The sequence below is a fragment of the Cherax quadricarinatus genome, chromosome 80, assembly GCF_038502225.1.
Source record: "Cherax quadricarinatus isolate ZL_2023a chromosome 80, ASM3850222v1, whole genome shotgun sequence".
Taxonomy (NCBI): Eukaryota; Metazoa; Arthropoda; class Malacostraca; order Decapoda; family Parastacidae; genus Cherax; species Cherax quadricarinatus.
Window position 1 is genome coordinate 19,551,793 of NC_091371.1, and position 27,855 is coordinate 19,579,647.

At 39.0% G+C, this 27,855-nt stretch overlaps 2 protein-coding genes across 9 annotated transcripts; both read left to right on the plus strand.

Annotated features, from left to right (window-relative positions):
• The first annotated feature begins 21 nt into the window (after positions 1 to 21).
• Positions 22 to 17,610, plus strand: LOC128702427 (uncharacterized). 2 transcript variants are annotated; one of them, XM_070102226.1, is made up of 8 exons: positions 23 to 235; positions 381 to 654; positions 9,156 to 9,335; positions 9,884 to 9,992; positions 11,323 to 11,424; positions 12,017 to 12,080; positions 14,438 to 14,497; positions 15,748 to 17,610. In XM_070102226.1, the coding sequence occupies exons 2-8, from the start codon at positions 396 to 398 to the stop codon at positions 16,276 to 16,278; spliced, it is 1,305 nt and encodes a 434-aa protein (XP_069958327.1). In that variant the 5' UTR covers positions 23 to 235; positions 381 to 395; the 3' UTR covers positions 16,279 to 17,610. The 2 variants fall into 2 exon arrangements, with proteins under 2 accessions (XP_069958328.1, XP_069958327.1); XM_070102227.1 differs by having other exon boundaries at positions 22 to 654; positions 9,159 to 9,335.
• Positions 17,611 to 17,762: 152 nt separating this feature from the next.
• On the plus strand, positions 17,763 to 27,321 carry LOC128702343 (zinc finger protein 585A). Of its 7 annotated transcripts, XM_053796560.2 has the most exons (3): positions 17,763 to 17,917; positions 18,397 to 20,262; positions 23,544 to 27,321. In XM_053796560.2, the coding sequence occupies exon 3, from the start codon at positions 23,882 to 23,884 to the stop codon at positions 26,684 to 26,686; it is 2,805 nt and encodes a 934-aa protein (XP_053652535.2). In that variant the 5' UTR covers positions 17,763 to 17,917; positions 18,397 to 20,262; positions 23,544 to 23,881; the 3' UTR covers positions 26,687 to 27,321. The 7 variants fall into 7 exon arrangements, with proteins under 7 accessions (XP_053652535.2, XP_069958324.1, XP_053652538.2 ...); XM_070102223.1 differs by having other exon boundaries at positions 17,763 to 20,262; XM_053796563.2 differs by lacking the exons at positions 17,763 to 17,917; positions 18,397 to 20,262 and adding an exon at positions 20,955 to 22,034.
• Positions 27,322 to 27,855: the final 534 nt, after the last annotated feature.

Consider the following 27,855-nt stretch of genomic DNA (forward strand, 5'->3'; position numbering starts at 1 on the left):
CCCCCTCCGTTCCCTGACAGTTGTCTCACCTGGCTGAGGCTCCGACGCAACTCAGGTGGAAGAGCCATCAAACATTTAGCCTCACAAGTGGCTGGTGTTCTACAATACAAGTGCTAACTGTGATTAATAGCTATACCAGAGCTTCAAAACTGTAGCACACTACGTTAATAGGCGTAAATCTAAAATTAATATAAAATGTGAGGTGGTACAACGTTATGTCATCACAGATAACGATGTAAGTGAAGTGCTCACCACCAGAGTGAAGTGTTTTTTGCAAGCGGGTACAATTCTAGCCAATATTGTGATCTACGAACACCGTTAAGTTCTCGTTTATCAATACTTTCTGCAACTATAAGAACATCAGCACCTTCCTTTTCTAGGATGCCACGGCGAAGATGTTCAGTATGAGAGCATCTATGGAATTCCTCGCTGTCCTTGCCTGCTCCATGGTAGTGGGGGAAACAGATTCCTTGAGGAACACCACAACAGCAAGACTCAACACTCAGCCCATTGTCCAGGAGCTATTAGTGCCCACCAAGGAGCCTCCTGTGTCGTACTTCCTGCTGCCCCGCTTCCTGTCTGTCTACTCCAGGGAACCCCAAGCTAACAATACCACACCCACCAGTAGCAACAACAAAAACAAAAACACACAAGGTATATCACCTAAACTTTCCGTAAACAAAAATATTTTGAACATAATACCATGAAATAGCAAGTAAATGACTTGTAGCTCAGTGTTAACTACATCGGTTTACAACCGTCGAACTTGGGGTCAATGCTGGAGCGGGTGGAGATGGGCAAAACCCCCTTACACCTATTATTTTTTGTGTAAACGCTAATAGGTACCTGAGTGATAACCCACAGTTGTAGGTGGCATCCTGGGGCAGTACACTCAAGTGTGTAACAAAAGGCATTGATTATATTAATGGGGAAACGTTACTCGTAGGGATCATAAATCGCTAGGAGAATGGGGGGTAAATAGATTTGATCCAAGAAAGAGAGGAGGGTTGCTCCAATTCTTTGGATCAGGAGCCCTTCAAAAGCATCAAGACATCTACCTGCCTCGAAGAGATTTAAACCCATAAATAATATCAGTTATTCAGAGGTGGTCATGCCTCGCAAACCACCAGAGAATATTAGTGTGTTGCAATCAGTCTGGATCAAGGACAGTGCGAAGTTTGTCAGGACTCTTGTCAGTGTCATGTTTATGTTAGGACTCTTGCCAGTGTCATGTTTATGTTAGGACTCTTGCCAGTGTCATGTTTATGTTAGGACTCTTGCCAGTGTCATGTTTATGTTAGGACTCTTGCCAGTGTCATGTTTATGTTAGGACTCTTGCCAGTGTCATGTTTATGTTAGGACTCTTGCCAGTGTCATGTTTAAGCCAGGACCCCAGTAGTTCAAGGCTTATTTTCCAGGACCTTCAGTAGCGACATGTTGATGTCAGGATTTTAGCGAAGGAGGGGGAGGGGGTTGGAGCTCCAAATATTTAACTAATACACTATAAGGTGATTTTACACTATTTTCTCTTCTTGTGAATGACTTATTTTCAAACGAGCAAACACAGCAGTTCATTAATTTAATCTAACCTAAACACAACAGATCCTTAGCCCATTCTAACCTAACCTTAACACAAGAGCTCCTAAACGTATTCTAACCCATTTAAACCCAGTCTATTTTAACTGAACCTATCCTAATCTTACCTATACACAGTAGTCCTTTCTAACATAACCTAACCTAAACGCCTAACCTAACCTAATCTTACTTAAACAAAGTAGTTAATATCTTATCACAGCATTTGGTTATGATTCATAATCGTCTAGAATCTAGATTAATAAAACTAAATTTAATAGTCCTATTATCGAAAAACTCTAAATTCGTTGGTCCAAAAAGTGCCGAAATTTTGGCAATTATTGAAATATTTTTTGCTATTTTAATCAAAGAAAATGATGAGCTCACCATCAATAGACTGTCTTTGGGAGATTTGGTCAAACTTAAGTAAGCTCAGCAGGTCATCCTCCACTACGTATGTAAGTAAGCAAGCACGTATTAGTGTCCCAGCTTCGGGAAGGCCACATGTCTTAACATTTTAAGCTTAAATTCCCAACATATATACACAAATAACCCGCACATAGAAGAGAGGAGCTTATGACGACGTTTCAGTCCGACTTGGACCTCTCTTCTATGTGCAGGTTATTTGTGTATCGTTCCAGTCACTGTATTGTGCCTTTTTTTTGTTATTCCCATCATATAGTTTAACGGTTGTGTGGAAGAGCAGGAACGGAAAAAGTTCCCGTGTCAGGAGTATCTTTCCCTTTTCCTGACGAACAAATCACCATCCAATTTAGTGTAGCAGCTTTCTCGGCCCTGTCATCAAAGATTAGACTCCAGCTACGTTATAAATTTCGAAGACGGGCAGTTAAGTTTCTCCACTGGTCTGGTGTAATACTCATGAGTCTCCTTATTCATAATGTCTATTGTGAATTTATATACATGCATTACTATAGCCTCCAGCTGTGAAGATGTATGGCTCATCACACGAAAGTGCTCTAAGTATTCAATTTATAATTCACTGTGGGGATTTTGGCATATATTACTTATATATGTTCAAGGTTCTAAAGGCAGTTCAAGAGAGGATGTTAAAGTGACTCATCTCTAATCAGTTGACTTGTTAATACTTTATGTTAACTGCTGTATAAGTGGATAACTCTGGTCCTTCTAGAAGTCTAGTCCACAACAAACCTAGCATTGAACTGACTCGTAAATGAATTTTGGGCTCTGCTATAAACTAGAGCAACTCTGGCTTTACTAGATGTCTAGTCTATAAGTTGCTATACAGCATAATGAAAAATCCACTTTAATTTCATATTACTCCTGTTATCCATGGTATGTAACACCACTGCTCCATTGTGCTGGCACTTGGCTGATTGTGAGAAGGATTTCGCTACAGTAGGTACACTGTATTAAAAATATATTAAGAAACTATGTAAATTTAATAGATATATATTGACATGATTCGTAACATTTACATAGATAACCATAATATGAAATCGAGATAAGAGTTTACCAAGGCTACACCATCTCTTCAAAACTAATGACAATGCTGAAAAAAATTTAACTCGGAAAGAAATAGGTATGAATAACGCCTATTAAAAAAAATCTGGGGCCATTATAATATGAGCTTCCATTGCAAGAGTTACAAACGTGTATTCAATAGATCAATGAAGAAAGGAACAAGACAGAGTAAAACAAGAATGTTGATTTTTCAGGTTTAAAGGATATCGACTGCATGATGTCATTAAAGCTGAGCACCACCTGCACACCACCAGCCAAGAATTCTTTTATCTCAAAAATAAAGATCAAATCACACTTTCAGTGTATATACATAAAGATACGTATGAATGGATGAGAGCTGTTTTACTAACTTGTGGCAGCTGGACGCCGGTCAATAATGAATGTAACAGTGATACAAAACTCATCACAGTTCATAAAAGCAGGGAAAAATGTGTAAAAATTATAAGATAGACAAGTTAAAGTGGGAAATATAAGTATAGAATTAAAGAACCGCAATGATGGTGGTTCAAACATCCGTCGCGAAGAACGTTTAAATAATGGGTTAAGAAAATAACTGAATATAATCTACGAGGTATGAAAAGGTTTATAAGCGGCTACTAGCATGTAGCTATTAGCACGTAGCTACTAGCATGCAGCTAACATGCAACTACTAGCATGCAGCTACTAACATGCAGCTACTAACATGCAGCTACTAACATGCAGCTACTAACATGCAGCTACTAGCACGCAGCTAACATGCAGCTACTAGCATGCAGCTAGCATGCAGCTACTAGCATGCATCTAACATGCAGCTACTAGCATGCAGCTAACATGCAGCTACTAGCATGCAGCTATTAAAATGCAGCTACTAGCATGCAGCTACTAACATGCAGCTACTAACATGGAGCTACTAGCATGCAGCTACTAACATGGAGCTACTAGCATGCAGCTACTAACATGCAGCTACTAACGTGCAGCTACTAGCATGCAGCTACTAACATGGAGCTACTAGCATGCAGCTTCTAACATGCAGCTACTAGCATGCAACTACTAACATGCAGCTACTAACATGCAGCTACTAGCATGCAGCTACTAACATGCAGCTACTAGCATGCAGCTACTAGCATGGAGCTACTAATATGCAGCTACTAGCATGCAGCTACTAGCATGCAGCTACTAGCATGCAGCTACTAACATGCAGCTACTAGCATGCAGCTATTAACATGCAGCTACTAGCATGCAGCTTCTAACATGCAGCTACTAACATGGAGCTACTAGCATGCAGCTACTAACATGGAGCTACTAGCATGCAGCTACTAACATGCAGCTACTAACGTGCAGCTACTAGCATGCAGCTACTAACATGGAGCTACTAGCATGCAGCTTCTAACATGCAGCTACTAGCATGCAACTAACATGCAGCTACTAACATGCAGCTACTAGCATGCAGCTACTAACATGCAGCTACTAACATGCAGCTACTAGCATGCAGCTACTAACATGCAGCTACTAGCATGCAGCTACTAACATTCAGCTACTAGCATGCAGCTACTAGCATGCAGCTACTAGCATGCAGCTACTAGCATGCAGCTACTAACATGCAGCTACTAGCATGCAGCTACTAGCATGCAGCTACTAACATACAGCTACTAACATGCAGCTACTAGCATGAAGCTACTAACATACAGCTACTAGCATGCAGCTACTAGCATGCAGCTACTAGCATGCAGCTACTAGCATGCAGCTACTAATATGCAGCTACTAGCATGCAGCTACTAATATGCAGCTACTAGCATGCAGATACTAGCATGCAGCTACTAGCATGCAGCTACTAACATACAGCTACTAACATGCAGCTACTAGCATGAAGCTACTAGCATGCAGCTACTAGCATGCAGCTACTAGCATGCAGCTACTAATATGCAGCTACTAGCATGCAGCTACTAGCATGCAGCTACTAGCATGCAGCTACTAACAGGCACAACTTTCTTTCGTGCTTACCTATGTTTTATTACATGTAAAACTACATTATTTGTACCACATGAAGATATAAAACTTTGTATTTGTATTAATAAACTAAGTAACCAAAAAAAAATCAATCCAATGAAGAGCCTCTTAATGGAGGCTCTGCAGATACAGAAAGATCGAGAAAATAATGCAGTAAACAGACATTATCTCCCAAGGACTTGCCGGGAATTCGTCACTGAACCCAGATGTTGTTTCACAGACTTTTGTCGGTGTTATGTCCTTTTACACGAACGGAATATTATTATATTCAAGGGAAAGTGGTGAATGTATAGAATTGTTATTATAATCATGGGGAGCGCTAAACCCATAGGATTATACAGCGCATGTAGGGGGGGATGGAAGGCATTCAGGCTCAATTCAAGGAACTGGAGCACAGATCCAATTCCCTAGATCAAGAGCCCCTCACCAGCATCAATAGAAGGTCGTACAACGTCTGAAGAAAAGAAAGAAATGAGATATTATCCAAGGAAAGTGACGGTACCTACATGTTAGATATTACTCTATAATTGTTGACTTCAGTTGGGTCTCCACCTTCGTGGATTGGAAGGTAACACGAGTTACCTCAAGTATATTAGGAAAAGTTTTGGTTTCAAGAAATTTGTTAAACAGGTTTGCAATGACGTGATGGCACGTGAAAAGCTTTCTTATACAGGAATGGTGGTATACTATTATTATAATAAAAAAGAAGCGCTAAACAGCAAGGGTTATACAACAACGGTGGTATACTTGCTTAATAACCTGATTTGTTTTTTAGTGCATTTGTTGTTAAAGTTACCTCTATAGAATTTGTTGGGGACTGGTAGAGGGAATCTTGACACTGCCAGTGAAGTAATCACTAATCTGAGCAATTGAGTTGAGGATTTTGCTGGCGAGTTTAGCCTCTTGAGTTGAGAAATCATTAAGTTTATTTACAGTATCGGTAATATGAGTGTGGGGTTCATTAGGTCTAGTCAGTAAAATTTCTTTTCTCTTTTTTGATATCGCGCTTTATTTCTCGGAACTTGGTGGCATATTATAGTTTTTTAGATTTCTTTACAAGTAGAACAAGTGTTGATGTATATTATTTCTAATTCTTTGGTAATTAAGCCCTTTCTGTATTTCTTTCGTAGATAGGCTTTTGGTCAATGGCTCTCAGGATGTGGTTGGTTAGCCAAGGATTATTTAGTCCCGTAGCTCGATTCCTATCGCACTCAGTTGAGATCCGTGGTTCGATCTCCGGTACAGGTGAAAATATTACGACGTGGTTCCTTAAGACACCTGCTGTCCCTGTTCACCTAGCTGTAAAATAGGTACCCGGGTGTTAGCTGACTGATGTGGGTCTCATCCTGTAGACAAAATTGGCCTAATTTGCCCGAAATGTTCTGTATAACATGGGGTTTTCTACATAGTAGTATGTCCTCGATGTCAACTAGGCCTGTATACGTTGTACATATATTTGTAGAAATAAAGATTATTATAAGTAGTAGTATTAGTATTAATTTGACCTGCTTGGTTTTTATGTGACAATGTTATAGAGACAATTTTTTTAAGGAAAATATGGACACATGAATGAATATATTGAATTCTGTCTCCCAATCAATGGTACTTATAGACATCATAAAATTATTCACTGAAACCTCATCGTGGAGCCTCAGTGAGGCTGATAACTAGAACAGTTGGGTCAAGATCAGCTGTGTTATCGCTGATCATGCCAGCTTTTAGAGCAGCTGTTGTGGTTGTCTAAATGTGGTCAAGGGAAGATGCAGATGTCTCAGTAATTCACGTACGTTTGGTTGTTGAAGACAGTAGTAGGTAATCATACACGTTTTTTGGAAGCCAGATATATATGGGTCTTCTTCCTAGGTGAGATATATGTTAATGTCACCAGCAATTATTACCGAGATTATTGTTTATGATTAGTTCTTGAAGATTATCTCCAAAGGTTCCTATGTTGGTGTGTTGAGATTATAGAGAGCTTCTGTTGCCAATGAAGTACTTACGTTTTTATCTAAATTGGGCACATTTATATTCCCCATGTTCATCTTTAGTACATATAGAATATACATGCATTGTTCACTGTGTCTCCTGGGTCACTGTCTCCTGGGTCACTGTGTCTCCTGGCTCATGTGTGTTATGGCTCACAGTGTGCCAGGACACCAGCAATGTGTACTGTGACATCTGTAATCCTTTTATTTATTTTTTCTGCGCTGCCACTCACAAGATTAGCACGGGGCGCACAATAAACTAGTTAACCACTCAGGCGACAAAACTAGCTCGACTCAGGAAGCCATTGTTGCTAAGGCTGCAGAATTCTTCACAAGAGCGACATGTTGCTCTACAAACATTAATGATTACACACTTTCCTTGACAGTCACCTGTGTCCTTCCTGGCATTAAGCCTGTTAACTGGCGTGTATAGGGGTGTTAGGTAGTGGGTTGTATGTATAGGGGTGCTAGATAGTGGGTTGTATGTACAGGGGTGCTAGATAGTGGGTTGTATATACAGGGGTGCTAGATAGTGGGTGGAGTGGGTTGAGGTGTGTACAGGGGTGATACACAGTGGGTGGGGTGGGTCGACACACAAGACTTTTCTGCACTCTGGCCTGCAAACTCTGCATCACAATACTTTATCAGCAACGCCAGACCTGATGTAAAGCTTGCAGGTTCGAATCCTGCTGTGGACGTAGAGATAATGTTTGCAAATAATTTCGTCTGTTTGCGACTTGTTAAGCATTTATATATATATATATATATATATATATATATATATATATATATATATATATATATATATATATATATATATATATATATATATATATATATATATATATATGCAATAAGATCACGGTGAACAGGTGATTTCAGAATATGCAAAACAACCACTGTGAAAGAATAGAGAAATTCCAAGCGCTTTCGTGACTACTCACATTATCAAGGAACATTGTTCCTTGATAATGTGAGTAGTCACGAAAGCGCTTGGAATTTCTCTATTCTTTCACAGTGGTTGTTTTATATATATATATATATATATATATATATATATATATATATATATATATATATATATATATATATATATATATATATATGTATTAGATTTAGATTTTGCCACCGAAGTGGCTAGTTTATTGTGCACCCCATATCCATCCTGTGGAGGGTAGCGCAAGAGCTTATGGATACACAAAAGGCCCCAAAAGGGTTAACAGGTGTACATATGGGTTTAAAGCTACAAATCTACAGTTCACTTATCTGTTACAAGCTAATTTAGGAAATTTGCTTAGTATACCTGGTATCTTATTTTCATTAATAAGATATCTTGACATGTCACATAGGTTATTATACTGTCTGTTTCTGTATTCCTCAATAAGTGGACAATTAAGCACATAGTGTTCAAGAGAGTGACCATATGCCTGATCACATAATTTACATTTAGTTTGATCATCATCTGTGTGTCTCCCAAACTGCCAGAAGTACTTGTAACCAAGCCTAAGCCTGGCCACTACAACATCAGTCAGTACTTGTAACCAAGCCTAAGCCTGGCCACTACAACATCAGTCAGTACTTGTAACCAAGCCTAACCCTGGCCACTACAACATCAGTCAGTCTGTTCACATTGCAAGTTGCTCCATAAACATACTTATCTACGTTCATGTTATCATAGTGGGTTATAGATCTACTCGGGCTTCTTACTGCATTCCTATAACAATCATTTTCATTATTTACTTCTCTCCTAATATTATTCCTAATGCTAGACACAGAAAGTTTGGTAGTTGAACTAGACACACACACACACACACACACACATACGTGTGTGTGTGTATGTACTCACCTAGTTGAGGTTGCGGGGGTCGAGTCCGAGCTCCTGGCCCCGTCTCTTCACTGTGTCCCATCTCTGGAACATCCCGTCTTTGTCCACCTCGTCTATTCCGCGCAGTATTTTATATGTCGTTATCATGTCTCCCCTGACCCTCCTGGCCTCCAGTGTCGTGTGTGTGTGTGTGTGTGTGTCTAGTTCAACTACCAAACTTTCGTGAGAGAGACAGAGATGCATTACATTAAGGTCCGTAACATTGTGGTTTACGTGCCTTGCAGTAGGAGTGAAGTTACCATCACTGCCTTGTGAGAAGACCCGGGACTGCTGGCAGTACACAGAGCCACTGTTAGAGTGCCACGAGGGGCAGTGTTCGTGCTCTCCACCGTTCTGTTGGATCTATCACTATGAGGTCAGCGAGCCTTTCTCCGCCAAGTATGTCTTCAACTGCGGCACCTGCGGTAAGTCAACCGCAACTGCGGCACCCGTCATCACATTTTATATCAATTCCTAAAGTGCGGCATTCAGTAAATTTCTCGATTTAATTTAAGTTTAAGTTAGGGGATGTTAGATTAGGTTATGTTAGATTATACTGAATAAGTCAAAAAGTCACTGTTCACCGCTTCACCTCTACTCTTATTATTATTGTTGTTATTAGTAGCAGTAATAGTAGTATTACAGTCATGGATAAGCGCTAAACCCGAAGGGGTTAGACAGCGCCTGGTGGAAATAGGTGGCAATGAAGTTTGAGCCAAGTAAAGGGAAGACAAGGTCTGTTTATTAGATCACCAGCAATAGGAAAAAAAAACTGCGTCAAACATGCACTGAAATCACGTGGTATTTTAATTAACAGCAGTAACAGTGGTAGCGACAGCATCATTAGTAATGTAAACAACAACAGCATTAATTGTAACAGCAGTATCAGTAGTATTGACAGCAGGAGCAGCAGCAGCAACAGTAGATAAACTTATTCGATGTATCAGAGGTGTAATTGTGTGGTTTTGTACAGGAGTGTTGGGGTCATGGTGCAACGCCAGCATCACCTGCGACTGGCCTGGGGTGTGCTGGAGTGACAACTACTGCCACTGTCCCCGTGGTGAAAACCAGAACAACCTGTGGTACGTCATTACAACAGCAATAACATTAAAATAATAATTTAAACTTTATTTGGGATTCATGGCGATGACCCCCGGAACGCTCTCTAGGTATACTCCAGGTATATTACACAGACTGAAGTATACTCTTCTTGTTATTCTTTGTCCCATACTGCTTCTGGTATATGCAAATTATCTACCAGGGAGAAGAAACTTTTCCTTGTTAATCGCGAATGCATAAACAGTGGGAATATTAAACTAAGATATAAGCGCTCCCCTTTCCTCTTAGAAATATATAATCACAAAAGCCTTAGCTTACGCTCGCTGGGAAATTCACTGCCATTGAATCCACTCAATCTACAGGTGTGTTATGAGTACCAGGAAACGGAAGAGTTTGTCCTGCCGTGGGTTTTTGCCAACTAATAACCATCTCGGTGTTTAAACAGCCATTGTTCTACCGATGCTGAGATCGGCTACACGAGGCTCGTTAAGGCTGCATGTAATCTCTTCATCACAAGTCAAGAATATTCCTCAACTAGATATAAAGATAAACTTTCAGTGTATATAGCGTGTCACTCTACTGGGCCAAGGTTCCCTTTAAGTCACTTCGGTAGCTAACCTAGCAAGACCATATATTCAGTTTAATCAGAGGAAGAACTAAATTCATAGGGTCATATAACTCCTAGGGAATGGAAGGTATTCAGTTTCGATTCACCGAAGAGGAAAATAAGTCCAGTTCCATGAAACTTCCTATGAAAGGCCATTTGAGCTGACAGTCAAAGGGCAATACATTTAACTGCTAAGGCCGCAATATAAAAGCACAAGAAACACCATCTGTCGACTTATCTGCTCTATATCCGACCAGATATTTAGCTAAATATAGTTTTTATTATATATCTTTGGTTCACCATTTGTCAGCTTCCTCATCGACTAGTAAGTGAAAGACTAGACATTATAATCCACCATAACCTCCCCCCCCCACAATACCATAGTCTGCCAATGAATTAAAAAGCTTCCATGAGCCTATACCTCATCTACTGAAACTTTCTTATCATAATCCACTATAACTTCCCTGAGAGCTTTCATTACCATAGCTTCCATGGCACCATTATCCGGTATAAATCCAATGCACTATTTCTCAATAAAACTTTTAGTGATGCAATAACATCACTCTTCAAAGATAATAATTATTATATTGGAGGGGGACTAAAACCTTATGGGTTATACGTTGCTTTTGTAATGGAAGCTAATTTAAGTTTGGCCCAAGGAAGAGTGCTCTTAGCTGCGTTGAGGTACCTCCCTTGAAGAAACCAACCTTGGGGGAGACATAATCTGGACATTGCTCTTCCCACAGCGTGACGACGGACACGTCCTGGACCTACAAGATGGTGCTGATTGGTCTGGCACTTATCGTCTTGTTTACCTCTGTCCTCGTCGCCTACAACTGTTATGTCAAGTGAGTCTCTCTTTAATTTTCTGTGCCATAGAAACCTTTCAAAGCGGCCATATTCCTCCGTAATCGCCACAGATGTCTGTAATCGACCTTTCTTCATTGCCCATTAGGCCTTTAAACTCGGGTTATATTGTTCTCATTACTAGTAAGACCTTTACGAATGGTCACTTTCGTTTGTATTTGCCTGAACGGCATTTGTAAACTGCCATATCTCTCTTGATTATGTATAATGTCGTGCTGAATAGGTAAAACTTGCGGTTTTGGCTTAAATAGCAACACTATTCTTTGCCGAATAAAGCAAGCAAAAATTTGTGTAAGCAGTAATTTCGCAAAAATCATTCTGAACCTAACGAGAAAAATATATATATTTCATTGTGTTTGTTTATTATTAAATTATTGTAAACTTATCTAAAATATATTTAGTTGGATTATACTAAATTTAATTGCGCTTGTTATAAGGTTAGGTGTGTGTGTGTGTGTGTGTGTGTGTGTGTGTGTGTGTGTGTGTGTGTGTGTGTGTGTGTGTGTGTGTGTGTGTGTGTGTGTATGTATGTATGTATATATGTGACTAATGTATACAAGTGTGTTTCCACAGTCCACCATGGAGACAGACGGAACCCTGGTGTTGTGGCCTGTGTCCTGGAGCCCAGGGAGTGGAGGTAAGTAGTGCAAGTTGCTGGTCATGGCTCCAGCCTGACCTGTCCTAGAAATAGATTTACGTATTATTTATTGTGTTGAAACAAATGTTGATACTAGCGTGAATGTGCGCATGAAAAAACACCTTCAAGTATGGTTATGTCCCCACGGCCTCAGAGGTCAACAAAGAAGGTACATGAATATGCTAAAATTACATTGTGAAACTAACTTCATTTCCTGGAGTATATCTGGAGAGGGTTTCGGGGGTCAACGCCCCCCCTGCGGTCCGGTCTGTGACCAGGCTTTATAGTGAATCAGGGCCTGATCAACCAGCTGTTACTGTTGGCCGCACGCAACCCAATGTACGAACCACAACCCGGCTGGTCAGGTACTGACTTTAGGTATCTGTCCAGCGTCTTCTTGAAGACAGCCAGGGGTCTATTGGCAATCCCCCTTATGTATGCTGGGAGGCAGTTGAACAGTCTTGGGCCTCTTACACTTATTGTTAATGCTGTTCTTTGTGTTGAAAAGCGGTTTAGTGCCGAAGGGGTAGCGTAGGTTGCAGAGATACGGCCGTAGACTAACTTGGCTTTAATTTAAAAAAGGAGTGAGTACACAACGGGCAAAGTGAGGGGATGACCGATAGCCAGTCCGTGGAGGAGAGGTTGTTGAACCCGTGGGGGTAGGCCGTGAAGTGAGACCGGGTAGGTTCCGCGTCTCGCTGACCTGGGCAGGCCTAGAGAGGGCAGCACCGTAGTGCAGCGGGATATGAAACTAGCAGACAGTACATCATTGTGCTGTCTCTTATCGTACTAGTGGCGCCCCTGCTTTTCATTGGGGGGATGTTGCATCGCCTACCGAGTCTTTTGCTTTCATAGGGAGTGATTTTCGTGTGCAAGTTTGGTACGAATGCCTCTAGGATTTTCCAAGTGTATATAATCATGTATCTCCCGCCTGCGCTCTAGGGAGTACAGGTTTAGGAACTTCAAGCATTCCCAGTAATTGTGGCAGTTTATCGCAGTTATGCGTACCGTGGAGGTTCTCTGTACATTTTCTAGGTCACCAATTTCACCTGCCTTGAAAGGTGCTGTTAGTGTCCAGCAATATTCCAGACTAGATAGACCAAACTACCTGAAGAGTGTCATCATGGGCTTGGCATCCCTATTATTAAGTAACTTCTAACACCAGAATACTCTCTAAAAAATAATAATGGAAAATATATAAATTTAAAGGGATTCTTGAATTTGTCCCTTTCACTTCAGAATGTCAGATACAAAAATATACATGGTCCAACATTTCACCGAAAATATAAATTTTATCAAAATAAATCTTTAGCATTGTTGTTACTACTGTCAGTTTTTTTCATCCTTAAACACCGCCATCAGTACTCTTTAATACCAACATCAGGTCTAACACCACCCTTATAAGTAATATTTGACACCGCCGTCAGGTGTAGTACCATTCCTTCGTCAGTCACCACTAGCACCTCCTCCACTCTGCCCCTACCATTTCCCTTTCCACTACAAGCTTATTGTAGCTTCCAAATTGTTAGGTAAGACACATATGCAACAGTTAGGTATCTTGAAACGTTTCGCCTACACAGTAGGCTTCTTCAGTCGAGTACAGAAAAGTTGATAGAAGCAGAAGATACTTGAAGACGATGTAATCAGTCCATCACCCTTAAAGTTTTGAGGTGGTCAGTCCCTCAGTCTGGAGAAGAGCATTGTTCCATGGTATGAAGCATTGTTCCATGGTATGAAACATTGTTTCATACCATGGAACAATGCTCTTCTCCAGACTGAGGGACTGACCACCTCAAAACTTTAAGGGTGATGGACTGATTACATCGTCTTCAAGTATCTTCTGCTTCTATCAACTTTTCTGTACTCGACTGAAGAAGCCTACTGTGTAGGCGAAACGTTTCAAGATACCTAACTGTTGCATATGTGTCTTACCTAACAACCTGTCGGTATTTTATACCATTTTAATGTTCAGCTTCCAAATTGTAACTATCATGTATAAGGAGGAAGCCGCACACTACGTAGCTCGAGCGCTAGCCCAGTCAGCTCACACATTGTGGTCCAGGGGTCGATACCCGGTATGGCTGGGAAACATTAGGACGTGTTTCCTTAAGAAACCTGCTGTCTAATGTTCACCTATCAAAACTTTGGGGCTCAGTCCCTGGACCCATTATGTACCTCTGTAATCTTTTGACTACCGCCCACAGGCTGGGTATGGGGTGCATACTCATATTTACATGTCAAACAAACATTACCCCATTACCAAACATTCTGACTACCAGTCAGTACTATTTCCATTATCATTCTAACTACCAGTCACCATTATTAACGCTCAATCTAACTGTTTCTATCTCAAACAGCGTCGTCATTCAACGCAGAAGACTCCAGCATTCACCATTCAAAGCCATTACGCAAGTCACGTGAGTAGTCACCTCAGGTTAAAGTCAGATCAATTAATCTTAGTCAGAACTAGTTGATCAAAGTTAGTCAGGCCATTTATTATTATTATTATTATTATTATTATTATTATTATTATTATTATTATTATTATTATTATTATTATTATTATTATTATTACATTAACATTAAAATATTTTAACTGTGCATTTGTTTAAGGTTCAAGCCAGGTCTAGTAACTAAGAATTGAAACTTAGTCTTTCCGAGTAACCATGTAATATTCAGGCCAAAATTAATTAAAAGTCACATTTTCATGAAAATATCAGTGAAATCTCGACGAAGAACTTATTAAAGGAACCAGCGAGATGGTTAAAGTATGAGTAAGACTCGTGTCATATGATTTTTCCTGACAAATAAGCTAACAACAGCAACAACAACACGCCGAGTCAGGACAAGAGGCAAATCCATCTTAGTACACGAGAAAGTGTTTTTGTGTTTTTAACTAGTGTGTAGAAACCCAAATACCACGTCTTATAGCAGGCTATTAAAAATTTAGATTTATTTCAGCATCCATAAAGATAATTAGGTTTAAGTAAACTCTAATATTGATCGAATTTCATAGGACAAACCTAATAACTATCACACTTCAGGTAGGTATTACTTAATCGAGATTCTGGTAAATACTTGTAACAGTTCTGAGTATTTATTAAAGGAAACATTTCGCCACGAGTGGATTCATTAGTAATTAAAACTGATAGTCACTCGAGGCGAAATGTTTTCTTTAACAAATATACAGAACTGTAAACAAGTGTCCTTTTACACCTTTTTACGGTATCACTGTACCATTTACAACCAAATACTGTATTTATAATAATGATCAAGGCTCAGGTAAGTATGGTTAACAATTACCGTGTTTTGGTAAGCATTTTTTGACAATTATCATAGTGTTGTGCCAATCATTAAGCTTAACTGAACCTATAAAACAAAATTAAACAGTATTCTCCTTTAATTATTGCTACTGAAGTATATTTTTAACTATTAGTGACATATATTCACCATAAAGAATAAGTTACAGTAAATGCTGTTACAACAATTCACAATTAACGCATATATTACAGTTGAAACTAGAAGACGTTTCGATCCGTTTAGGATCATTGTCATTTAGTAACTGATGATCCAGGACGGCCCGAAACGACATATATTTTCATATCGTTTTTATGTCTATTTCTATATGCTTTCATATTATCACAGTATTTGTTACTGTCGTTTCCAGGAGTCCGTTTTGTCGTCCAGGGCCTCCAACGACCAAGGAACGAGATCTGAATCTAATGTCGGAGGAAGAACTTCCCGATGGCGTCTCCGTTCCATCTCACAAGGTAGCCACGATAATGAAGGCACGTCGAGCATATCTTCCGTGTCGACCGCCGTCACCAGTGTAAGCCAGGCCAGCACCGAGACTACTAGTGATGGTGTTGCTCCTGCCACTGCTACTTCTGAGCCTCTTGCGGTGGACGGCGACGATCATGAGCAAGTCTTTACCATCAACCTGAATGTTTCTTCGGAGACGGTGAATTTCCAGGCTCCCTCGGAGGATAGCAGGAGTGATGACGAGTCGTCTGTGGGGTCGTTAAATAGCTGTTCTCACGAGAGGTGCTCGTTATGTCTGCCTAAAGGACCCATGACACGACCTTCCAGCGTCGTCACCCCTAACAGCTTAGCCTCGGGAAATAAATCCATGTTACACCACTTCCAGACACGAAATTCAATGGACACAAATATTTATATAGAATCTACTCATCTTTAGGTTATGATATTATTAGTCCTACTTGTTTTGTTCCAATATCGTCAAAATATTGTGATTAATGTAGATAAATGAATCTTCACTATGGAGCACCTATGTTGCTATCCATAAGGTTGGTCTTGAAAGCCACTCTCCTACATATGTGTTATTTATGAGAGGGGTTGTAGGAAAGGTCGCGAATGACTTCCCATATCTGAGAAAGGGCGTGAATAACTCCCGCCACTCTTCCCCTTTCTCTACACGCCTACTATTCGTTATTGGTTGTGAATGACAGAATATACTGTTCTCTCAACATACGTTTAGTGACACCAACGGCCCCATCATTCAAGCTTTCGACTCTTAGTCCTCTCCAGCAGGAATTAGTTGTTTAAATTTAGAACACTCCTTCAGTAACTTCCACAGTTTTTTGTCTATACAGCCTTGCACCTCACCGCCTCTATTGCCTTGCCACAACAGCGGTGATCTGAGATGATCCATAAAAACTGTATTCTTCAAACCTTGTTTGGGTTTCTGGTCTTCTTATCGCTGTAGTGTTCAGGAGACTACACTCTACCGCCTTCGTATCGCACACACGTCTCACTCATGGGTATTTCATGGAGAAGCGCCCAGCGCCGCTCTGTGAGAATTGTCAAGTTCCGCTGTCAGTTCACCACCTACTAAAAGACTGTCCTGTGTTATCAGTGGACACGCAGAATTTACCTCCGGCGTCGTCACCGCTCTAACACACTATCTGTAGACGAATGGTTCAGAGAACTGACAAGTTGATAAATTAGACCCATGTGCAACACTTGGGTATATTTAATGAGGAAACGTTTCGCCCCACAGTGGCTTCATTAGTCCATACAAAGGAGAATGGTGAAGAACAGGAGTTTGAGGTAATCAGTCCCTCAGCCTTGATGTGATCAGTCATGCCTAACCTTTAGGCATGACCTACTTCCACATTTGGATTAGTTAAATGTGATACCACCTACGACTGCTTCACCTCACCTGCCTATAGTATATAAGCCACTTCTTCTCACATATGCTGTATTCTTTTCAAGATTGATGGACTAATCACATCGACTTAAGGTTGAGGGACTGATTACCTCAAACTCCTCCTGTTCTTCACAATTCTCCTTTGTAGGGACTGATAAAGCCACTGTGTGACGAAACGTTTCCTTATTAAAGATACCCAAGTGTTGCACATGTGTCTAATTTATCACACTTTATCTGGCTTCCTCGCTGACAGCCCCACCTTTGACGTAGACTCCCTCTTTGACTTTTTTGTCAGTGAGACCTTGATCACACCAACTTGATTACATTTTCCCTTTAGCGCTCCCATCTACCCATACTGACTCTACCTCTTGCATACTTCTAGCCCTCGCTGGTCTCTGATCTTCACATATTTAATTTTCAGCATATCCTGCCCTGCAGTACTGTGTGACCCTCGTGGGTTTAGCACTTAGTTTTGATTGTAATAATAATAATGATATTGTCTTGCCAGCTGGTTATCTCGTACTGAATTCCCCTACATCCGAATATCACAGAAAACTTATTTTTTGTATAGTAAGATATTCATATATTAAATTAATATTTTAAAATGAATACTTATTTGATTGTTGTATATAAAGTTGTCTATGAAGCATAATAGTTAAACAGCCCAGTAGGCTATGTATGAAGATTGAGACACTTATGCAGCATATGGGAATCTTTATTCAGGAAACGTTTCGCCACACAGTGGCTTCATCAGTCCAATACAAAGAGGAAGGCGTAAGGAGAGGAGGAGTATGAGGTAATCAGTCCCTCAGCCTGGAGTCGATGTGTTCAGTCCATCAATCTTGTAGAATGTACAGCATAGGGCCGTAGACGTGGCTTATATACTGTAGTGAGGTGACTTGAAGCAGACGGAGGCGGGATCATAGTGGTACCATCCACTAGTCGAAGTAGGTCTTTGTCCAAAGGTTGAACAAGCGTTGAAGAATTCTTTGTAAGAAGATCCCATGATGCTGCAGTGTCTGACAGTTGTGATGAATGGTTTGAAAAACCGACAAGTTGAAGATTGAGACACTTATGCAGCATATGGGAATCTTTATTCAGGAAACGTTTCGCCACACAGTGGCTTCATCAGTCCAATACAAAGAGGAAGGCTATGTATGATTGAGGATAAGCGTCCTGCTGGAGAGAGACTGTTGTAAGAATCTGGCACTGCCGGGGTTTAGTCAAGGGGGCCCATATGACCTACTTGGAAACATATTGTTTCCATTTTGGTTTTGGAGGGAACTTTGTCTCCTTTCCTATTCCCACCCAGAATTGGGCAATACATTTTTCTCTTAAAGGGCAACACCACTACCGCCTCCCGCCATACGTTGACCCAGCGGGTGTATAAACAAGCAGACACTACTTCCTCAGTACAGCCGGTGAATAAGATCGTAGAAGCTAGGCTAGTGTGTGACTCGAGCTCTGGAAATATAACTAGGTATGTACAGCCTCAAATACTTATATACATACATGCCATCAATTATCACTGGCTTCAATCATCCGATTCATATCCTGAGGTCGCAAGTTGATGTCATTTGATGTAAACTATACAGAGAAGACTTAACGTTCTCCATGAATGTAATAATATAGCATCAGAAGCAGAAAATACCACAGTAAGCAACAGATTATAATGTATATCTTGCATATTGTACACTTGCTTTGTTAACTGCCACTACGTTATTGTAGTGAATTATTATCATGGTGAACACCATTTTCCTAAGATAAACATTTCTTATTCATAGGTTGTTTGTATAAATAACAATATTTATAATAATTTGTGTCTTCTAATCATTCCCAAGTTTATTATATGCATTATACCTCATTCTTTCATGTCTCGTTATCTCTAATATTCTGCTGTGTAATTTAGCAGTAAAAATAGATTAAATGAGAGAAAACCCTTTTTAACCTATAGTGACTCGTATAACAGGTAATTCCACAGAACTTAGTAATCGATCTTACAGAGCTAATATACCTATGAGTTTTTATCAGATGTACAAATAAGAGCTTGAGCTTCCTTGCTAATTGATTTTTTTTATTTTGCCATCGACGTGGCTAGTTTATTGTGCAGCCATCGATCTTACAGAGCTAATATACCTATGAGTTTTTATCAGATGTACAAATAAGAGCTTGAGCTTCCTTGCTAATTGATTTTTTTTATTTTGCCATCGACGTGGCTAGTTTATTGTGCAGCCCATATCCATCCTGTGGAGGATAGCACAAGAGCATATGGATACACAAAAGGCCTAGGAACTAGGCCCTAAAAGGGTTAACAGGTGTACATTTGAATTTATATCTACAGTTCATTTATCTGTTACAAGCAAATATAGCTAAGAACTCCCAAAACATCATCTTTCCATAAATCATTGTAGATCATAAATAACAAGTATTAAATATTTTAAATAATAATGGTAAATCCGATATAAGTGTATTTACACATTGACAAACACAAAATAACCACATTTAGTTGATTTAGGGGTGAAGGGGGTGGGGAGTGTTCCCTCAACTTCCGAAGGCGCTCCCCAACTTCAGGGGTGGGGAACTGCACCCCAACTTCAGAGGGGCGATTAGTGAGGCGGCACCTCCCTAACTTCCCTTAAAGGGAATAAAGTCTTATGAGAACCAGCCTCACCAAATCCAAAGAAATACGATATACACGTGTATATAAATTTTATTAGCATTCATAAACAATGTCCATATTTGATTATATCTTTTACCTCAAGACCATTGTACAAATTTTTTTTGTTATATGTTAGTCTGATACCTTGTTATCACACACCCTGTACCCATCATATGGATGATAGTCATCCCTTACCCACTCTGTGGGCGGTCACCCCCATACACATCCTGAGGGCGGTAGTCACACAATATCTATCCTATGGACAGTTGTCACCACGCACCCATCTTGTGACCAGTTGTCACCTCCATTCCCATCCTGTGGCTGATAGTCACCCTGTACTCATTCTATGGGCGGTAAGTCACTCCATACCCATTCTATGGCCGATAGTCTTCTCATACCCATCCTGTGGGCGATCATTCCCATGTCCATCCTGCGGGAGGTAGTCATCACATACCCATCTCGTGGGCGGTTGTTACTCCCATACCCTTCCAGTGGGCGTTAGTCAAATAAGTAAGTTTATTCAGGTATACACAAATACAGTTACATAGATTTTATCATACATAGCAGCATATGTATAGAGAACCTGGGATAACACAAGAAAGTCAGATATGGCCAAACACTTAATTCTTAACGGTAATATGATCTATAATTCTAACTCCCCTCAAGGAAGGTTCCTTGATGTTGGTGAGGGGCTCTTGATTTAGGGAATTTGATCTGTGCTCCAGTTCCCCGAATTAAGCCTGAATGCCTTCCACATCCCCCCCCCAGGCGCTGTATAATCCTCCAGGTTTAGCGCTTCCCCCTTGATTATAATAATAATAATAATATAATTCTAACTTATGCGATACCGTCCACAAAATGAGGATAGGGTGCACAGTGTGCTGGGGTAACAAAAGTTTAAGCGGCACAACTATGGACCCAAATGGCAATAAATCGCTTTGTCTGGCTTTTATGGGTTATCTTAGATAATTTGCACTGTGTATTATTATTTATGTATACCTGTGTCTAAATAAACTTATTTAAGGTTCCATGGCCTGATTATTATTATTATTATAATCAAGGGGGAAGCGCTAAACCCGGAGGATTATACAGCGCCTGGGGGGGGATGTGGAAGGCATTCAGGCTTAATTCGGGGAACTGGAGCACAGATCCAATTCCCTAAATCAAGAGCCCCTCACCAACATCAAGGAATCTTCCATGAGGGGCCCATGGCCTGAGGTCCAACATTTTGACATCTAAGAAAATCTTATATTAAAAAGGACCCCAGCCGAAATAAGTCGCTTTGTTTGACCTTAATGGATTATCCCGGATATTTTATACATGTTACTAAATAAGACAACTGCACAAACCTAAGCTTGCGTAAAAAAAAAAAATGAATAACATACTGATCACAATTACCGTAACTAATTTGGTCTCAATACAGCTTAGGCTATGAGAGCCCTTAATAACAACAACAAAAATAAAGCAAATGTTACTGATGTCCCGAGATAAATAAGTTGCTAGGTTATCCTAGGTTAAATCTATATAAGGCAATATTTCATGTGTCTGTGACATTCGTGTTCTCAAAGCCAATGTAAAAAAATTGTATGGAAGGTAAGCAAAACTCCAGTAAACTCACTGCAGTACTTAAGATTTTATTTGATTTTCATACGTAACTTACTAAGATTTTGTTTCGAGTACATAACATATTAAGTTTTTGTTTTGCGTTCATAACATAGTAAGATTTTATTGTTTTGCATACCTAACATGTAAGATTTTATTTGGTTTGCATACATAACTTAGTAAGATTTTGTTTTGCGCACATCAGATACATTATTTACAATGGTTTTGAGAACACAGATATTGGGCATCCCAATGGAAATTATTCACTTTGTCTAACTTTTTTGCGTTATCCTAGATAATTTACACTATGTACGATAATTGTACTTATGTGTATTGGTGCCTAAATAAACTTTCAATAGTGCATTAAGTAGATTTAACCTATATTAACTCAATTTCGTCAAAAATAATACATTTACCCCATCAAAGGAGGTGCCTTGATGCTGATGAAGTGCTCTTGATCCAAAGAACTTGAGCTACCCTTTCTTTGGATCGAATTTGATTGGCTTCTGTTCCTAAGGGCATGGTATGACCCCTAACGGTTTACTGCTCTTCCCCCTCATAAAGTGTGACATTTCCATTGGAACTTTAAATCTGCACTGGGGGCTAATGGTCTTTTTTTTTGTACTTTTTAACATAGGTGTGGTGTTGTTGAAAAACATAACCTGACTCGTGAAATCATAATAACATGATTGCAAACAAATCATGGAACTTCCCTATGGTGCATAGAAATATACCTATTTGGATGAATCTCATTAGAGCCAGCTGGCCAAGTGGTTAACTCACTGGCCTGTGAGTTTTAGGACTTGCCATGACAATCTGACTACATATGATTTTTACAGTGTTATAAATTTGTGCAAAGGTTTTTGGATGTTGCAGTTCTGAGGGTCATTTGAATTATGATGCTTGTGCCCTTCTTGCAAAACAACTATTGCATGAATGATGGTCAATATGTCTTCTTCTTTGGGTTATCCTACCCTGGTGGGAAATGTTCAGGATTTGAACATTAGGCAAGACTATGAAGTTGAACACATCTCTGGCTGAATGACTAATCACATCTTACCTCTTCACTGCTTATGCTGTCTCCATATTTGCCATCTCTATTCAACTGATGAAGCATACTGTGTTGGCTAATTTTTACTTATCTACTGGTTTAAAGTTTATTTTTAAGCCTTCACCTAAGACACCGGTATATTTTTTTATTATTCACAGGTAACAGATGTGTGGGAGAACATACATAAATTCATTAATATAAACTGGTTTATTTTGTGTGTGAAAGATGTGTAATTCTTTTGGTTTGGAAATAAAGATGTTTCACTATTCTACTATTCCTTATAATAATTTATATTTGTCAAGTGGTGACAATTATAGGTCTGAAGATTTAAAAAGGAATCTAAATGGCTTTGTTCTAAAATTTTGTTTAGTTTATTATGTATGCATATTTGAAATAGTGAGTAAGAAATCTGTATCTGAATTATGAAATGTAAGCTTGTTCACTTCAGATTAAGTCATCCTACTGTGACTTAAGTAATTCACAGTAAATCTACAATTTGAAGTAGAAATCTTAAATAACATAACTTATGGTTCAAGATGAGGAGAAACACTGTCTTCAGCTTACACCCCAGTTTGTGGGATAGTTGTGAATAATTCACAGAAATAAAACAGAAATTTTGCCAACTCATTAATGCTTAGTCTAGCTGTTGCTCAAAAAATGACCCAGACACCTCTTGAAGGGCATGGGGGAACACTAGGGTCAGGGAAGACAGTTTGTTTCACTTAGTGGCTGCAGATTTTATAATGTTTTTATCTAACAAATATGTCACAGTAAATTTATTTTCATTCTGAAATCTTGTATTGATACAAAATAAATTGTTCAAAGATTTTTTGAAAAAATAAATATTTTCTTGTCTCATGATAATGGTGAGAGATTCACATTTAAAAATGTGAAGTGTGGTAAACATGCTTCATTGCATGAATTTATTAGTCATTAGTAATGACATGAATTTTTTCTAAGGTAATGTTTTTATTCTTTCAGTCTTCTGTTTCTGGGCGAGAATTCAAAGAATGAACTAGAAAAGCACACATAAAAGGCCATGCAAGAGGATAATCATTTGAGTATACCTTGTGCAGTATAAGAACTAAAAGAAGTGCCTTCCAGCAACACCAGCCAAGTCACAGTAAGAAGAGACCATTTATGTGATCTGTATGTGAAGCTAATTTTGCCACACCCTTGGTACTTAAACATATGACAACTTGCACTGGAGATAAGGTGTTAGAATGTACTGTACTGATTCTAAAACTCACTTGAGATGTGTTATTAGAATGTTCTGATTTTTAACTTCACACTGTGGAAACCTATTTGAAGGTGTTGATATGGAAACTCATACACAAGATAAGCCATATGAACGTGATGTATGTTCTGAGGTGTTCCAGTGTCTTGTGTGTGGAATTGGATTTAATGGAAAGTCCAAGTTGGAAATTCATACAAAAACTCACAAAACAAAAAACTATCTGGAGTGTGAGGTTTGTCAAAAAAAAGTTCTCGGTAGATATTCCATGAACCGACATAAACAAATTCATACAGGAGATAAACCTTGGAAATGCACAATCTGTGGAAAAAGGTTTATCACCATTTGGAGTCATAAGAGGCACATGAGAATTCACTCTGGAGAAAAACCATTTGAGTGCTCACTATGCTTGAAAAGGTTTTCAGAAAAAGGTTCTCACAAAAGACATATTGCATTGCATACAGAAACAAAACCTTTTAAGTGTTTCATTTGTGAGAGAACATTTTTTCTGAAAGCCAACCATGAGAGACATATGCGAACTCATACTGGAGAAGCGCCATATGAATGTTCAGTTTGTTCCAAAACATTTAAAGATAAATCAACATTAAATATCCATGAGGCTAATCATAAAGGAAATAAACCACATATTTGCTCAGTTTGTAGAGTAGGCTTTTGCACAAAGCATCAACTTACCAGACACATGCATGTTCATCAACAAAGATATGAGTGCTCGTTGTGCTTCAAAATGTTTACAGATGAAAGTCTTTTGAATTTGCATGAGAAAACTCATTCCAAGGAAAATATATTCACCTGTCCTCTGTGCAACAAGGGGTTTAGTTCACTTAAATGCATAAAACAGCACATGCTTTTACATTCAGAGGATAGGCCATATTCTTGCTCATTTTGTAACAAGAACTTTACATGGAAAAAATCGTATGTAAATCACTTGCCCAGCCACACTGGAGAGAAGCCCTTTTCGTGTTCTGTTTGTATGGAGGGCTTTGCAACTATAGGTATTCTTTCAAGGCATTTAGAAATACATATTAAAGGGTTGATTCATAAATGTTCATTGTGTACATTGGAATTTTTAAGCAGAACAAAATTTGAAAAACATGTGTATAATCACACAGGTCAACAGCCATTTGAATGTGCAGAATGTAAAAAAAAATTCATTACAAAGTTTGGACTGAGAAAACACTTGCATATCCACATACCATCGAAGTATATCTGTTCTGAGTGTGGTAAAAGCTTTGTAACTGAGAAAGGATTGAAAAGACACGAACAAAATAGTTTAAAAAATAGAGTATTTTGTTATGAATGCATTCATTGCAAGTGCACATTTAATTCCCTTCAACTTTTCAAGCAGCATATGCTTATTCATGATGATAAAATGGAACGATCTCTTGATTATATCTGGAACCAAAGGGAAAGTAATGCCAGCTCAGAATTTATATTGCCCGACAAAACATTGAAGGACATTTCTGGTAAGTGTAACATGCTTATTCATGACAAAACAGAAGGGGCCCTTGATTATATAGCAAACCATAGGGACAATATTACAAATCCTGAATTCATATTGCCTGACAAAATGTTACCTGGACCTGGAGTTTACCTGGAGAGAGTTTCGGGGGTCAACGCCCCCGCGGCCCGGTCTGTGACCAGGGATAATTCTAATACATGTAACATCTTATGTGGGCCAGCCATAAATGAACAGAAGGAGATGGCTTGTACCCATATTACAGATGAAATTGTTGAAACTGATTTCTATAATGCATCTCTGTGGTCTGGCAGTTTAAAAGGTAATCCTTGTCGTAAAACTAAAAGATCATCAAATTCTGAAAATGTATTTCTTCAGTGTTCTTTCTGTATGAAACGTTTTTTATTTGAAAGCAAATTGTCTCGTCATCTCAGAACTCATACAGGAGAAAAGCATGACCAGTGCTCCTATTGCAAGAAAAGTTTTGTTGATAAGTATGTGCTAAAAAAGCACATGAAAATTCACACTGCAGAAAAGTTAACATGTGTATCGTGTAACAAGAAATTTTCAAACACTGCTTACTTTCAAGTACATCTGCGTATTCATTCTGGTGAAAAACCATATTCTTGCTCTTTATGTAATAAGGCATTTATAAGTAAAGATAGTCTGAAGAGACACAGGATGATTCATTCTGATGAAAAACAGTTTCACTGTAGTATATGCACTAAAAATTTTTTTAGATTAAATTTTCTTCAAAGACACATGCTGGTGCATAGTGAAGGGAGATTTAAGTGCTCTCTCTGCTCTAGACAATTCAAAGAGGAAAGATCACTGAGAAGACATAATTGTGATAAGCTTTATGAATGCTCGATTTGTAAAAAAAAGTATAGACACCCAAGCACATTGAAAATCCATTTCCAGTCACACAATAAAAAAACATCTTTTGAATGCTTACAGTGCAATTGTATATTTAGCACAAATTTTCAACTGGAACAACACATGACCACCCATGAACTGGAACAACACATGACCACCCATGAACTGGAACAACACATGACCACCCATGAAACTGAACAGAAAGATGAAGCTGCTAAGTTATTACAGTGTGTTAAAGTAGAATATGAAGAAACTACTGATGGGCTAAAGCAAAACATAATGAAACATGAAATAGGACATGAAAATATAGATGGTCAGAAGTTATTACAGTGTGTTAAAGTTGACTATGAAGAATCTAGTGATTGTCTAAAACAAAACCTAATAAAGCATGAAATGGGACATGAAGATACAGATGCTAAAAAGTTATCACAGTGTGTTAAAATAGAACATACAGGAAGTTTACCTGGAGAGTTTGACAGTGAGAGTGAGAAGGATGACAAAATAAATTTGGAAAGTTACCTAAAGATGAAATGTTAATTAAAACTATTTATATTAAAATAGAATGATAATGAAGTCACTAAGACATAAATACCCATATCTTGTACATTTACGTTCCTGAAAATGGCCAAACCAATACGAGTCATTGAACATAACATAGCAAGAGTAAAAGATTGTATTGTCTATAAATGTCAAAATGCCGTATTACTTTGAATTTGGTACAATATATATACATGTATAGGATTCTAACTTTAAGTTCTTAAAACAGAGAAATATCATATTGAAAATTTACTACTGTACTGTACTGTATATTGTAGCTTGCTAATCTTCTCTGAAAACTGATCCAGTATTATTATTATAATCAAAAAGGAGTGCATTGATCCAGTAGTAACCAACATATAATGTCATTTTAAGGTTTATCCTCCTGAGAAGCAATCTTCATAAAGTTAATCAGTGGGAAACTATTTTCTTTCTGATATTTAATGTACATAACTTCATTGTACATAACTTCATTGGGAGATTCTGAAGAGAAGCTGCAGAGATTGGTGGATGAATTTGGTAGGGTGTGCAAAAGAAGAAAATTAAAGGTGAATACAGGAAAGAGTAAGGTTATGAGGATAACAAAAAGATTAGGTGATGAAAGATTGAATATCAGATTGGAGGGAGAGAGTATGGAGGAGGTGAACGTATTCAGATATTTGGGAGTGGACGTGTCAGCGGATGGGTCTATGAAAGATGAGGTGAATCATAGAATTGATGAGGGAAAAAGAGTGAGTGGTGCACTTAGGAGTCTGTGGAGACAAAGAACTTTGTCCTTGGAGGCAAAGAGGGGAATGTATGAGAGTATAGTTTTACCAACGCTCTTATATGGGTGTGAAGCGTGGGTGATGAATGTTGCAGCGAGGAGAAGGCTGGAGGCAGTGGAGATGTCATGTCTGAGGGCAATGTGTGGTGTGAATATAATGCAGAGAATTCGTAGTTTGGAAGTTAGGAGGAGGTGCGGGATTACCAAAACTGTTGTCCAGAGGGCGGAGGAAGGGTTGTTGAGGTGGTTCGGACATGTAGAGAGAATGGAGCGAAAGAGAATGACTTCAAGAGTGTATCAGTCTGTAGTGGAAGGAAGGCGGGGTAGGGGTCAGCCTAGGAAGGGTTGGAGGGAGGGGGTAAAGGAGGTTTTGTGTGCGAGGGGCTTGGACTTCCAGCAGGCA

Bases quoted from the DNA above. Each gene is read 5' to 3' on its own strand.
- LOC128702343 (XM_070102223.1), top strand. From the start codon at position 23,882: ATGGAAACTCATACACAAGATAAGCCATATGAACGTGATGTATGTTCT.
- LOC128702427 (XM_070102226.1), top strand. From the start codon at position 396: ATGTTCAGTATGAGAGCATCTATGGAATTCCTCGCTGTCCTTGCCTGC. The intron at 9,336-9,883 runs GTAAGTCAACCG...GGTTTTGTACAG, and splicing joins CTTCAACTGCGGCACCTGCG to GAGTGTTGGGGTCATGGTGC. The intron at 14,498-15,747 runs GTGAGTAGTCAC...TGTCGTTTCCAG, and splicing joins AAAGCCATTACGCAAGTCAC to GAGTCCGTTTTGTCGTCCAG.